Source organism: Fimicolochytrium jonesii (assembly GCF_025526975.1).
Source record: "Fimicolochytrium jonesii strain JEL569 chromosome Unknown EV422scaffold_41, whole genome shotgun sequence".
Taxonomy (NCBI): Eukaryota; Fungi; Chytridiomycota; class Chytridiomycetes; order Spizellomycetales; family Powellomycetaceae; genus Fimicolochytrium; species Fimicolochytrium jonesii.
The window spans coordinates 51,929-66,174 of record NW_026515708.1 but is presented as its reverse complement, the minus strand read 5'-3'; the positions used below and the strand labels follow the sequence as shown (position 1 = coordinate 66,174).

Sequence of the window (14,246 nt, the reverse complement as noted above, 5' to 3'; positions counted from 1 at the left end):
AGGGTCCCCTTGGGAATGGGAGGCGGGGCCGTTGTCGCTTCCGTTAGAGGCGGGTCTGACGATTTCCAGAACCTTACTTTCTTCGCCGGGACGATCTGCGGACCGACGCCGTCGAAACCAATGTCGGCGCAGTAGAAAGCGCCCCAAAAAAGGAGCGCGATGAGCGTTACAGAAAGGCATGGCAGCGGCGTCAGGCGGGGGTCAGGTTTATAGTTCAACACCTGACGCTATTCCGATCTTGGCGCTATCGAAAAGGGTTCCGGACTCGACGCACCACTGGAGTGACTCCTACTCCTATGTAGGTGTACATGAACCTGCACACATCGGTCTTCCTCGACACCATCGTCAAGTATCTCAGCAAACGCACCTCGGCCACCGCTCCAGGATCCGGAAAAAGTCGCCCGTCATGACGCACCTCCTCCTAGCATCCCTTCACGTCTTCCTCTCAGCACTCGCCTGTGTTCTCGGCGCATCATGCATATTCTTACAAAGACTACGGGAGTCTGACTCCTGGATGGTCGGAGCTATGGGTGTTTCGGCCGGGACTCTTATTTATACTAGTCTTGTGGAACTCGTTGAAGAGGCAACGGACAATTTGGTTGACAAAGGGGGGTGGCATGGGACGGTTGTTTGGGGGATGTTTGCTGTTGGGTGTGCTGCAACAATGGGGATCAATGGTATGTTTCCGAAGCGACCGGAGGGACAAATGCTTGAGGATTCCGAGCGGAGAGAGGAGAGTGCAAGCGAAGCGGGCCCACTGCGCCGGAGGCGCAGGAATGCTTGAGTGCGGCGGCCGAGCCTATGGGCCGGAGGCACAGGATTTCGGATCACACCCCAGCGCAACATCGTCGTCGCGAGCGGAGCGAGCAGGATATCCATTTTATCCACCGCTCAGCAACTGTCTGTTCACGCATAGCGCACGCCCTATTATCCGACTGACTTCTCTTTCTCATCGATTGAACAGCGCTTTTGACGTACTTGAATGGCAGCAACGATGCATGTGGATATCACGACCATGCCACTGCAACTCACTGCAACACCGATTCAAATGAAGACTCGGATGCAGATTCACCCAACCATGTCACACATCCACATCCACCCACCCATGAGCACTCAACGAAACAAAAACCAGACTCACCACGGCCCTCCGAACCACATCCCCACCAGCCAGCCTCCTCATCGGCCAGCAACACAATCCACTACAGCTATCTCCACGAACCAGCAGTAGACATGGGCAGCGACCCCAATTTCATCGAGGAAGTCGACTCCCACACCATCTCAATCCCCCACTCCTCCATGGAGAACTACAATGGGTACGGTTCCCCGCCCAGCTGTTCTGTTCATCATTCCCGCCCCTCCTGCAACCGCAGCGAAAGCACCCCGCTCCTCTCCAGCCTTCATCGCCACGTCCGGCACAGATCCTACTCATTCACCCGCTTCTCAACAACCTCACGCCGGTACACCCCTAGTCCGCTCTCATCCTCCCACACCCCTTCCCCGCTCTCCAGTAAAGAAACCCTCGACAGCCGCCAAGACCAACACCCCGAAAATAACGAACCTCAAACAGATAGACAGATGTACAATCTAGGCCTCTCAACAGCCCTCAGCATCTCCCTCCACAAACTCCCCGAAGGCTTCATCCTCTTCACATCCTCAGCCTTCTACGACAAATCACACACGGCCACGCTCATATTTCTCGCCCTGGCGCTGCATAACTGCACAGAGGGCCTGGCGATCGCCGTGCCGCTGTACATGGCCTCACGGAGGAAGGTGTGGGCGTGGGGGTGGGCGTGCGTGTTGGGCGGGGTTGCGCAGCCCATAGGGGCGGTTTTGAGCTGGGTCATTCTCGGGAGGGTGTTTGCACGACGGGATTCCTCTTCCGCTGGTCCATGTCACGAGCCATCACAGTCACAGGTGATATCACAGACGGAAGAGTGCGACCCCGACCCCCTCCAAGGAACAGAAACCTTCTTTGGCCTCCTCTTCGCGTTCGTGGCCGGCATGATGCTCTGGGTCGCCGTGGACGGGCTGCTACCCGCCGCGTGGGGGATTGTGGGCGACGACGTAGGCAAGCGGAGGGTTATGAGTTGGAGTATTGTTTTGGGGTTGTTGTTGATGGGGGTTTGTTCCGCTCTTACGGGGGAGTGATGTGTCAGGCGTGTTTTGCGGGAGGCGGGCGTTATTGAGCAGGTTTTCTATTTTGTCAATGGGTCGTACCCCGCTGAGGGCGGAACTTGTATAGCTTTTTGCGTTGTTCTTGTATATATGCGTGCGCTATCATTATTGAATACAGTACCACTCCTATCGTCTGGATTCGAGCGGTGCCGATCCACAGCGATGATGACATTTTTATTCTCACAAATGGGTTTTGTAGATGCATGAAAGAATAAATAACAATAAAAAGGGTGCTAAATGCCAATGCTATACAGATGCTCGCTGCGAAATCTACATACTACCACCTTCAGCATACCTACGACTTTCTAACATCTACCGCCTCCGATGCTTAGCCTTGCTCTTAAAAGCCTTAACCCCCTTCAACTTCCCCAACTTCCTCTCCCCTCTTTCCTTACTCTTATCCCCTCCCTTCTCTCCTCCCTTATCCTTGACCGGCTTCTTCCCCTTCTCCTCACCCCTCCTCTTCTTACCGGCAACCATCTCACTCTCAAACCCGCTCGCTTTCTTCCGTTTCTGATTGGGATTGGAATGGGCGGTGGAAGGGGTGGGCACGGAGGAGATTTTATGGGGCCGGGCGGATTTCTTGGCGAGATGGGCGGAACGCGCTTGCGAGGCGAGTTCTTTTGTGTCCTCGGCGCGGGCGAGCGCGGACCGTTTTTGCTTGCGGTTTAGGCCGTCGAATTTTCCGCGTTTGGGTTTCTATGGGGGAAAAAAACAAATGGAAGTTGGGTGTGTTTTAGCGGGGGTGTTCGAACACAAAAGGGGGTCGTCTTTGTCCAAGAGGGGGAAGAGGAGAATACAACATACCGGCGCATCATCCACAACCCCGGCCTTCCGTTTCCGTCCCGCGCCACCAGCGGCACCTCCCTCCGCATCCACCCCGTCAAAGTTCGCATTATGCCTATCCAACCCCTTCTGCTTCTCCTCCTCCTTCTCCTTCGCAGTCTGAAACCACGTCTTTGCCGGGCGACTCTTGATCTCATCCTCATGCTCCATCATATTCTGCATCCGTGTGATCTGCATATCCGCTTTCCTCAGCTCCTTCTCCTCGGCTTCCTCCGCGTAGATCTCCTTGACGGCGTCTTTGAAGCCGTCGATTTTGATCTCGAAGCGCTGGACGACGGTGGAGGGGACCACGCGCTGTTTGACCTCGTCCCGGGAGTTCTTCACGGCGAGTTTGAGGACTTGCCGGTCGGCTTCTCCGACGAGGGAGACGGCGCACCCTCCAGCACCGCCACGGGCTGTTCGGCCGATACGGTGGACGTATTGAGGGTAGTTTTTGGGCATGTCGTAGTTGATGACTGTGCGGATTCCCGCAATGTCGAGACCGCGGGAGGCGAGGTCGGTGGCGAGGAGGAAGTCGACTTCTTTTGCGCGGAAGCGGTCGAGGGCTTCAAGACGTTGGAGTTGGGTGAGGTTGCCGTGCAGTTCGGCGGCTTTGAGGCCGAGGAGGCCGAATATGATCTGCATGTGGTGGGCAGCTGCTTTGGAGCGGAAGAAGACGATGCATTCTTGTTTGTAGGTGCGGGTGCAGAGCGCGGCGAGGAGGGCTGGGCGGGAGGTTTCGCGGTGGGCGCGGACGCGGATGAATTCCTGGACGAGTTTGGAGGCGATGGAGGTTGCGGCGTCGACGAAGAGGCGCACCGGGCGGTTGAGGGAGAGTTTGATCAGGTCGTCGACGTTGTCGGTCATAGTCGCGGAGAAGAGCATGGTTTGACGGGATTTGGGAGTGTTTTTGATGATCTCGTTGAGCTCGGCGGCGAACCCGTCCTCGAGCATCCGATCGGCTTCGTCCATGACCAGGATCTCGATGCTGTCCAGAGACACGTTTTTGGAATTTTGGAGGTGATCGATTAGCCGTCCGGGCGTGGCGATGATCACGTCTGGACGCTTGCCGAGCTCTACGGCCTGCACTTTGCCGTTCAATCCTCCTACTGCCAGACAGAAGGTGATGCCGGTATCCTGCGCGAGGCGTTCACCCACAGCGTGGCATTGGACACCCAACTCACGGGTAGGGACGAGCACAAGAACGCGGGAGGCGGCGATGTTTTTGCTGCGGTACAGTAAACGCTCGATGATGGGGATCATGAAAGCGGCGGTCTTTCCGGATCCGGTCACGGCGGAACCGCAGATATCCGACCCTTGCAGGGCGATTGGGATCGCCCTTGCCTGGATAGATGTGGGTTTCGTAAAGTTCATAGCCTGGATGTTGCGGAGCACGGGGCGGGAGAGGCGGAGGTTCTGGAAACTGTCGATCTCGAACGAGTCGTCAACTACCGGCGTGGGTGCAAAGTACGCGGCTTTGCGTTTCTCCTGCACCACGTCCTCGAGATCCTCCCCCTCGCTCTCTTCATCGTCCTTTTGTGCGCCGCGCTTGCCCTTGCCATTGCTTGCTGGCTGGGCACGTTTGCTAATCACCACCTCGTCCTCTTGCCCTTCCTCATTTTCGTCTCCCTCGTCGTCATCCGCCTCGCTTTCGGATGCCCCATCTTCCAGAACGCCGTCAGCATCCTCGTCATCTGACGCTGCCTCCAAGTCCATACCATCAACATCCGCATCGTCTCCCGAAAGCTCTTCATTATCCGAATCGACTTCCGCGCTTTCCGCTCTGGCCTGCTTCTTGGCCGCCTTCAGCTGGTCCGCCACCTCCTTCCGTTTCCGCGCAATCTTATCATCCACAGACGTGGAGGTAGTATCCTTCATATTCGCCTTAATCGCCGCTTTGACCGCGGTAAAGTCCCAAGGGTGGGCAGGGTCGACTATCCGCAGCGATCCGCCGTCCGTCTCGAAGCTGAAATCGGGATTGAGGTCGGGCAGCTTTTCCTCGTCTTCCACCGGAACAGATGCCGCCGTCTTTTGTGCGGCTGCTTTCGCGGGTTTTGTTCCCGCGGCTTTAGCAGACTGTGCAGCCGCTCCCTTCACGGCCCCAGTCTTGGCTTTTGCCTCCGCGAGCTTTTGCTTCTGCTTCTGTAGTTTTTCAGCCTTCTTCGCAGCCTGCTTCTCCTTCTTTGTCAACTTTGCCGATATCTTTGCCTCGACTTCAGGTTCGGGTTGTGCGGCGCTCTCCTCCGGGCTCTCTTCACCAACCACTGCGTCCTCAGCACTGTTGTCTTCGTCGCCGAGGTCAAGCATAGGCACGTCGTCATCGTCCTCGATAGTAGGAATGGCCAAAGGGTCGAAGGACGAGCCCAGGGTGAATTTTGGACCCACCATTGCGGGAAGTGTTTCTGTGGGGGTCAGTACTAGGAGTGATAGGGACTGCTGAGGAAGAGACGAGCAGAGAGACGAGAGACACTTGGTTCCTTGCCTACTCGACAAGGCAGTGGGTGGTCTTGGGGGCTGTTGAGTTGGTCAAGTCCTGGAGCGGTCTTGATGAGAATGAAAATTGGTCCTTTGGAGTTGGCAGTAGCAGTCGCCTTTACGTAAGCCGCGCGCTGCTCAGACTGAAAAGGCCACCCCTCAGAACCATCTCAGAAGCTTCCAGTCCCAGCAGACAACAGCGCAACCGCCCAGGGGGGTTGCGCCCAGAGAGAGGGCAAAGCTCAGGAAGTTCATAAAGCTTAGAGGCGAGTCCTTAGATTGATAAATATGACTCAGAAAACCAAAACTCCTCGTGTGGAGCCCATTGAACAATATGTGGCAAATTGACAGAAATCGACGCATCGTCCCCTTCTCCGCCAAACACACTTTTTTTATCTCGCCTTACTCTTTCCTTTACATATACCTCCCATCGATTTCTTGCCGCTGGCTCGGCTTGGCGGTGACTGACAGGTAAGACCGGTCAACTCGCTCCTCCTACCCGCTGTGGGCTGGATACTCGACGCCACTAGTCGGGCGACGCTTTTGAAGAAAGGACTGGCATCATCCGAGACAAAGATATCAGCACTGGCATGGGCGGAAACGCATTGAAAACTTGTGTCACGAGGCGCTTGCCAATCGGGGACTACCGAGCGCTCATCGCACGTCTGACGCCGTACGTCTCTATGCTGTATGAGCGGACCGCCGTGCCGCACAGCGTGTACGACAAACAGGACTTTGGCGATTTAGACATTCTGGTCGCGGGGCCCAAGGTAAACGACCCGGCGGGGCGAGTCGCGGACCACTTCCGGAGCAAGGAGCGCACTCGGGCCGGCCCGGTGACCAGCTTGGAAGTGGACGAGTTCCAGGTCGACCTGATCAGCGTTCCTCTCGCGGCGTTTGACTACGCCTTTGCTTTCTACAACTGGAACGGCTTTGGCATGCTTCGCGGCGTGTTGGCGCGCAGCCTGGGACTGAAGGACGGTGCGGAGGGCTTACGAGCCCCTGTGTACTACAGCCCGGTGGACGACGCCAAGGACTACGCGCGGATGATGGCGGACGTGCGCGCCGGCACCATGAATCCCTCTGCCGTGGAGGACTACGACGCGGACAGCTCCGCCGTGATGGGTTTTGTGGTGTTGTCGCTGGACCATGAACAAGTGCTGCGGTTCCTCGGGCTGGACGTTGAGGCGTGCCGGAAGGGCTTCAGAACGGTGGAGGAGCTGTGTGCGTACTTTGCCGCCACCAAATACTTCATGCCGGCCGCCTTTTCCAAGCACTGCGAGCGGCGGCGGCCCATCATGCTACGGTTTGGGGAGTTCTTGCACAAGACGGCGCTGCCGGCGGGGAGTGCTGCCTTCTCGGAGGTAAATGATATCCGCAGAGCTGAGCGCGCCCTTTTCCGCAAGATGGCCGTGCGGCACTTTGGCAAGACGGCGCAGTGGAACGCGCTGGTGGAGAAGGAGCGCATCCGGCGCCGTTACAAAGCAAGTTTTGGGGCGGATATTGTGCGCGGGATCACCGCAATGGAAGGGAAGGAGCTGGGCGAGGTGATGAAAATGATCAAGGCAAAGGTGCCGATGGACGCCCCCGACATTCCCCGCATGCTGGATGCGTTGGACGAAGACGCCGCCCGAGTCATCATCGAAGAATGTTGGCGCAGCTTCACGCCGGAGGCGCAACAAAGCCAATAAATGCCATAGCGGGACCAACGGTACCCCATTTGTGGGCGCTCCGTCTCTCCCAAGATACTTGTAGCACCATGCCTGAATCCACTAGAGCTAGGTCGCTTGGCGTCAGTACGATCGGGATGCGGTCGTAGAGGCGCGGTCCATCATGACCACCTACCAGCCCGTCAACGACCTCAACGACACCCGCATCTATGACCTCGACTTTCCCTCTTGGACAACGAGACCCACCTTGGCTCCATCAGGCCGGTCTTTCGGATGTCTCGGCTAAGTTCGTAAATCGTGTCTCATATCCTTTCTCCTCAACGCTATAAGACTTGAAGGCCCACACGATCGTAGAACAACCATCCCAAGACGTTGCGGCCTGGCTCCGTTCTCCTGCACAGAGTCAACCTGCAGAAGCTGCCCTTCCAGCCATCCTCTACCACCCTGCAAAGATCATTGCTATCCACTTCCTACTTCAATCAACTCAACGATGCCTCATCTACCAGGCTGAGCGGCGTCAGTGGGATAGGCAGAACTAGACACTTGCGAACACGCGCGTAGATGAGATTGAATAGTCCGAAGAAAGCCAAACTTGGAGGTCAGATGGACAATGTGCAGCTTGCCGCCGATGCGGAAAGCGGTGGGTCTTATCTCGTATATACTGTACATATGCCCCACATCCAATCAATCTCAACATAAGAGCAATCCGAATGCGGATCCGCCTTCAAACCTACATATGCGCTTTTTCTCGCAATTGAGGTGCCGGTGGAAATGAAACCTCCACATGCATTACGCCGATTGGCGTTTGTTTCTCTATGGAATACTATATACGTGTATCCCTGGGGGTGCAGGGGGGGGGGGGGGGGGCTATCTAAACCTGTGCTTGTGCTGATGCGTGCTGAGAGTGGGTGTTATGCAAAATCGATGATGTGAATGAGTGTGGGGATTTGGTGAGGATGGTGGTCTATACGCTACGACAGGTGACGTGCGAACGGGGACCATAAAAATCCTTGGTTTTTCCCCAAAACTTAAAACTGCACAGCATCCTCCTCCAACCCCGGCTCCAAACTCGCCGCCACCGCCATCACCACCGCCGACATGAGCCGTAACCGGAACCCCCTGTACAGGCCACGCACGCCCCAGGAGCGCCACCAGGTCTTGACGCGGGTCGTTAGTGTCGTTGGTGTCGTTGCGAGATGAGTGTCGCTGTTCTTCGCAGATGAGCGTCGCCGCCGCGGTCTGGCATGCGCTCCGTCGTGGTGGTGTTTCGACCCCTTCCGTCTTCGTCTCCCATTTTTAATGTGTGCGGCCGACGACCGCGGCCCCCCCTCCTCCGTTAAAATCCTAACCGCACAATCCAGCATCCCCGTATACGGAATCGGGCTCCGCTCCACACAGGTTTCAAACGCGCGTTCCTGTGGCCGCCGGGTCGAGATCTGGCATTGCAGGCGGTGCGTGATCGTATCCAGCGGTATGGTTATCGCCAATTCTAGGGCAGTGAGGCCTACGATCGTCGCGAGGGCCGAGAAGGGTGTGCTCTCTCCCGCTTCCTGCATCTCGGCCACCGATGCGCGCACGACGCCGAGGGCCCAAGTCAGCGTTGCGGAGACCGTTTCTGATAATAGCGAGGGTAGGGTGTGTTTTCCAAACAGCAGAGTGGAAGCGCCTTCCTCGGCAATGATAGTGGAGAGGCAGTGGAGTGGGCCGCGGTATTTGCGGTGGTAGGGGTGGGCGGTCTGCACGATAAGGCGGGTGCGGATGAGGGAGAAGGGTTGGAGGAGGAAGCGGGTGAGGACTGTGCTGGCGATAGGGGGGAGGGCGTCATGGAGGAGGAGAGTGGTGGAGTCGGTGAAGTCGGGTGGGTCGATGGAGTGGATGAGGGTGGTGAGGTGGGTTGAGAGGGTGGGGCGGAGGAGTGAGTAGGTGATGGACTCGAGCCATGTTGGAGTTTGGCCTGTGGGATTTGCGGAAGACGAATCAGCGTGTTGTATACGACCTCCATCCAGAAGGAGGATCCCCACATACCTTTCCATAATGAAAGCAACCCCTCCCCATCCTTCCACACAATCTCGCCAATCGTCTCCCACACGCTCCCTTCCAACGGCGGCAGCTGGTACGGCGCCCGCGTCGGCTCGTCGTCGTCGTAGGTCGTCAGCAGGTACCCCGACGCATCCGCCGCGGCGGCTTTCCGAACATCCAGGACCGAGTTTACGTATGACCGTGAGTCCTCGGAGGGGATGATGCCGTCCATGTCGATGTCCGAGTCCGAATGTGAGTCCTGAGGAGAATCCAAAACTCGCGTTTTAAGCAGGATGTTCGGTCTCGAATAATGATTCTCTTCTAAGCTCATTATCACATACATCGTCATTCGTCTCCGCCTCTGCATCCGTCCCGCTCCCCGAATCGTAGCGATGTGCCCCACGGATGTCCCCGAACCGGTCGAGGTATGCATCCGAGGGGAGGAACTGAACCTGCTTCAAGATCAACCCGACTTCGAAAGGCGATGCAAGGGCTCTGGCGAAATACTGAAATATACGGAGTTAAGGCGTGTACGCCGACTTCATGCGATACAGAGGTTGGGCTTACCTGCACCGCTCCAAAGAACACTACCCAATCGAGACACACAAAAAACAGAATGAGCATGTTGCGGGTCCTCATAACGCTATACCGTCCACACCCCAAAAAAGGACCCTCTCAGCCTCTGTCTCCGCAACTCACAAAGATCACGCGGAGCGTTCGCCCCGTCCTTCTCCTCAAACTCCAACTCCTCATTGAATTCCTCGGACCAGCGCGGTAATGCAGCATCGGTCAACGGGTCCCCACCCCTGAGCGTAGCTGTTGCGGATGCATATGGGTCTAGGCGGGCGTAGACGTCGGAGGTGTTCATTGGTGATGCTTCCTTATGGGAGACGTTGTTGAGGGTGATCTCCCACCGAGTGTTACTATGCACTTGCTGTCCCGTATATAGACGGTGGTGGGTATAGAGGGCGACCTATAGGAGAGCAGGACCCCGTAGCCACTTCTAGCAGAAGGGCCTCACTGCGGCGTATCGTTTTCCGCACGAAGTGGAAAGTGCAAGTCGTGTCAAGGAAGAGAGAAGCCTTGACAACACGGGAGACTCTTTTCCGAACGCAGTTTTTGCCGCGTCCAGACATTGCGCTCTTTGCGCTCCAATCTCCATCATCAACCGCAAAATGCCAGAACAACCGTCATCGTCAACACCCGCACCAGGGCCACCATCAGCGGCACCCGCACCACCCGCATCCGCCCTCCAACAAAAACAGCCCCCAAAACGCAAACTCTCCCAAGCCCTCAGCGCATCCGCCCTCGCCGCACGGAGCATCGCCAACAAACAATCACAAGCCACCAAAAAGCGAAAGCAAACCGATCCACCACCATTAGCAACAGCGAAACCAAATAAGAAAAATGCGCAGGTCACTGTCCCAGCACCGGCGGCGGACACAGCACGCGCGGGATTCAAGCCATCGAAACTAACAATCTCCCCATCCCCATTCGCATACCTCCGTCTTCGCTTGTAAGTCTCCCCTCCCCCGTCCCCAGCTCACCATCACTCCATTTCCCCTAATCCTCCCCCACACAGCACATCATCTGACCCAACATACACAGTCACTCCCCTCCACTTCCGCAACGCAATCAACCACGCGCTAAGGGAGGTGTTTGGGATCGTTGGTGCGGCGCATCATGTTGATTTGCTCAGATACTCGGAATCCAAAAGTGTCGGTATCATCCGGACTACATACGAGTAAGCAACCCCCACGAAACCAACAAATGCGTCCATTTTTCCCTTTAAGTTGCTGACAGAGTTGACATGATTTGAGTAGATCGGCACCGACCGTCCGCGCGGCGTTAACGCTGTTGAGGGAGTACCAGGGGACCGAGTGTCGGGTGGACGTGCTGGATTGTTCGCCGTGTCTGTTTAGTTTGGCGCATAGTAGTCGGGGTGGGGGGAGGGTTGATGCTGTGGGATGAGTGAGGGGCATGCCGGTGATGAGTGGAATCGTTGTTTATCGAAAAGATTGTCGTCCGTCTGTGGGACCGAGAGGCCGCAGATGTGAGCTGGGCGAGGGCGTGGGGGCCGCTGATGAACTGATGGGTGGGGGCAAACATTTCGCGAAATAACATTTCCCGAAACGGATGTGGAACCGAGATGCCGCGCTAGAGGCTGTCTCGGGGGGCGAGCCCGCTTGTGGTTATGAACCGAAGGACAGCTCCTCCCACGCCCTTCGAACGCGAAAACGAAAGCCCAACTCGACACTCGGGGCCCAACGACGTCGTGATCGGGTCGAATAGAAGCCCAGAGAAATAATACCCACAAGTTCTCAAAACCACCAGTTTATACGGACGGCACGCCTTCGTGAACCCGAAGGCGCCTTTATTGGGCCTACGGCGGGTAGTACAGAAAAACAGGATCTTCCACCACGTATTGCGGTCGATCTACATCTTCAGCAACTCGATCGATTTGGAGAATTCTACGTAGGATGGGATGGACGGGGGGGATTGCGCGTGGGTGTATATAAGATGTATGTTCAAGGGTGTGTTCATGTAGGTGTGCGTGCGGGATCCGTAGCGGTGGAGGGATCAGACGAACAGAGTGGAGCGCAGAATAGAGATGCGATGTTTTGAGCTCGATAGGGTGTAGGGTAGTTTTCGTGCCCGGTCTGGGAAATCAGACTTTGCGTATTCACTGGGTGATGCATACACAGCGTCGAGGCGTTTCTACTGTGCACCAGCGGTATTCTGTGATGACGTTGTGGCGAGGAGGGTCGCCCTTGTCCACTACCATCGCCGGCGGGTTTGCCCCATCTCCGTAGCCCCGCGCGATATCGGATGGCGAGGTGTCGGTTTCGTGACTTTGGAGCTCCGGGGGGCCCGCTGTCACTTCGATAGTATGCGGTAAGCTCACAACGATGTCACGTATATTGACCTCCTGTGGTGGGTATGATCCGGTGTAACGTCCGAGGAAATGTAGACGATATTGGGCCCTTCTGAGAGGGCTGAGAGCAGTGTACTGTAGTGAAGAAAAAGTAAGAAGCTCTTCGCAGCGGCTGCTTGACTGACAGCGTTATATATGGGCTGCCAGTGGGGCTTGCGTGGCTTCAGTGAGGCTTGGCGCCTTATGTAATGTATCACCGAGAGCTCGGGTGGCCAGCCCGGGTCTGGGATCAAGTAGAAGTAAAGAGATATAATATGAAATACAAGTGAACATGAGATATCCCCAACACCTCCCTCAGATCCTTTTCTCCAACCTCTCCCTCCCCTTCTCCGCCTCCCCCTCCCTCCCCTTCCCCCGTCCCATGTCCCCGCCCCCGCAAAACAACCCCCTCCAATTCCACCCCCCCTTCCCGCCCCTCGCCTCCCAAAACGCCGCCTCAGCCGCCCACGTCGTCCCCGCCGTCCGCGCACGTCTCGTTTGTTTCTGTTCCTGCTCGCAATGCCCAGGCGGGCTGGACCGGAGGTAGGCGGCACTCAGAGCCTCATTCGACCACGCGGCCGAATACTCCTCCCCCCCCTCCTCGTCCGAATCCCCCGCACCACCCAACACGTAGCTTGACAGCGTGGGGAGACGCAGGATGGGTTGGTGGACCCTATCCCGGGCTCTGCACGACCCCTCGTCTGTGATGCACGCCGGCGCTGTGTCCCGAGACGGCCCGGCAGCGAATTGCGCGAATTCCCCGTCCCAGTTCTGCGAGAATGTCGACGTGGGGGATGCTAAGCCCGGCCGGTGGGGGATTGAGGGCCGGGTGGGGTGCCGGCGGCCTTTGGTGGAGGAGGGAGATGAGGCTCCGAGGAGGATTTGGTCGGCGAGGCGGCTTAGCGGGGACGGGCTGGAGGCGGTGCAGGTTGAATGGGACATTGGTGCTGGTTCAGGGCGATGTTATTTGGTATACCCTGTGCAGGTTGGGACGACGGGAAGAGCGCTGTAGAGGAAGTGTTTTCGTTGTGTGTGTAGAATAAATAGAAATGTCAACTGAAGTAGTCCGTCAGCCGCGCCCGGAATGGCGTTGGGGAAAAAGGGGAGTCGGGTGATCTCACGCGCATCTGACCTCGCAACAACTCAACGCGGAAGCACTGCAACTCCCTCCGCAGACATCTGCAAGACCAACCTCCCCATGGCAGAGCCCCGCATGTTCAAAACCTTCTACGGCTGGTAAGCGCCTCCCTTTGGCCTCACCACTCACTTCCTTCCTGCAACTGTTATGGACAACGCGCCCATACCATAAGCTGACCTACTGACAGCCGCCAATGTCAAACGCCAATGTCAAACGCCAATGTCAATGTCAATGTCAGTGTCAATGTCAGTGTCAATGTCAATGTCAATGCCACTCCCCCTCTCTCCTCTCATTTCGCCAATCCTCCCGCAATATTGCCATTCCTCCTCTCTCCTCTCATTTCGCCAATCCCCCCTCGGCTTCTCCACACCCCCCACTACTTCCCCATAGCCAACAGCTGTAGCAATGCTCTCTACGCTCGCCATGCACGCTCTAGGAGCATAGCGGGCGCCCCCCCCAGTCCCCTCTTGTTGTTGTTGTTCTCTGATCTGCTGGGTTGCCTATCTATGAATAGCTGTCCTCTCTTCGTCCATTCCCTTCCTCCCCAGCAGATCAACACCAGTTCTTCTCATCTCTTGTTCTAGTCCTTGTCTCTTGTTTTGCCAATACAATCTCTTGTCGCCCATCGCTCTCGCCTTGTCTTCTCTACTTTGCTTCTGCCTCAGTCGTCGAGATCATAACAGCAACCCTCCCGAATTCACGCACTCTCCCTCACAGGGCCGCAGTGACAGGCATAGGCTTTGTCACGCTGTACTTTGTCCGCAAGTCGATAGCACAGCGAAAGAGAGAGGAGCTGCTGAGGGAGTTGGGCGAGGAGCGGAGGAGGATTAGTACCATTTGGTAGTGCACGGAGCGGCTATGGGTAGAATGCCTGTGCTTTAGGTGTAGAAGACGGGCGGGATGGGCAGCACGGGGCAGAACAAGGGCAGGACAATCTGGCGGCGCTGACTTGTTTTTGGTGACCGAAATTGGGACAGGATTGGACGGATACCGAGAAGAATAGGGAACATATCTAGTTGCTGGGGCGTGC

At 56.7% G+C, this 14,246-nt stretch overlaps 6 protein-coding genes across 6 annotated transcripts; 3 read left to right on the top strand and 3 right to left on the bottom strand.

The window, feature by feature from the left end:
* Positions 1-42: 42 nt before the first annotated feature.
* Positions 43-2,320, top strand: EV422DRAFT_331505 (uncharacterized protein). The gene is made up of 3 exons (XM_053066358.1): positions 43-176; positions 256-677; positions 965-2,320. Exons 1-3 carry the CDS (start codon positions 160-162, stop codon positions 2,146-2,148), a joined length of 1,623 nt encoding a protein of 540 aa, XP_052921024.1. The 5' UTR covers positions 43-159; the 3' UTR covers positions 2,149-2,320.
* A 1-nt stretch (position 2,321) lies between these two features.
* EV422DRAFT_331400 (P-loop containing nucleoside triphosphate hydrolase protein) lies at positions 2,322-5,511 on the bottom strand. The gene is made up of 2 exons (XM_053066357.1): positions 2,983-5,511; positions 2,322-2,874 (listed from the first exon to the last, which is right to left on the bottom strand). Exons 1-2 carry the CDS (start codon positions 5,386-5,388, stop codon positions 2,488-2,490), a joined length of 2,793 nt encoding a protein of 930 aa, XP_052921023.1. The 5' UTR covers positions 5,389-5,511; the 3' UTR covers positions 2,322-2,487.
* A 440-nt stretch (positions 5,512-5,951) lies between these two features.
* On the top strand, positions 5,952-7,403 carry EV422DRAFT_331398 (uncharacterized protein). The gene has a single exon (XM_053066356.1). The coding sequence runs from the start codon at positions 6,066-6,068 to the stop codon at positions 7,164-7,166; it is 1,101 nt and encodes a 366-aa protein (XP_052921022.1). The 5' UTR covers positions 5,952-6,065; the 3' UTR covers positions 7,167-7,403.
* Positions 7,404-7,986: 583 nt separating this feature from the next.
* On the bottom strand, positions 7,987-10,262 carry EV422DRAFT_547175 (mitochondrial carrier domain-containing protein). Its single transcript, XM_053071584.1, has 4 exons — positions 9,732-10,262; positions 9,506-9,670; positions 9,171-9,423; positions 7,987-9,099 (listed from the first exon to the last, which is right to left on the bottom strand). The coding sequence occupies exons 1-4, from the start codon at positions 9,801-9,803 to the stop codon at positions 8,174-8,176; spliced, it is 1,416 nt and encodes a 471-aa protein (XP_052921021.1). The 5' UTR covers positions 9,804-10,262; the 3' UTR covers positions 7,987-8,173.
* A 77-nt stretch (positions 10,263-10,339) lies between these two features.
* On the top strand, positions 10,340-11,135 carry EV422DRAFT_572112 (uncharacterized protein; the record flags this gene model as incomplete). The annotated part of the gene is made up of 3 exons (XM_053073072.1): positions 10,340-10,680; positions 10,747-10,908; positions 10,988-11,135. The coding sequence occupies 3 exons, from the start codon at positions 10,340-10,342 to the stop codon at positions 11,133-11,135; spliced, it is 651 nt and encodes a 216-aa protein (XP_052921020.1).
* Positions 11,136-12,393: 1,258 nt separating this feature from the next.
* On the bottom strand, positions 12,394-13,147 carry EV422DRAFT_623705 (uncharacterized protein; the record flags this gene model as incomplete). Its single annotated transcript, XM_053074240.1, has 1 exon — positions 12,394-13,147. Exon 1 carries the CDS (start codon positions 13,018-13,020, stop codon positions 12,394-12,396), a length of 627 nt encoding a protein of 208 aa, XP_052921019.1. The 5' UTR covers positions 13,021-13,147.
* Positions 13,148-14,246: the final 1,099 nt, after the last annotated feature.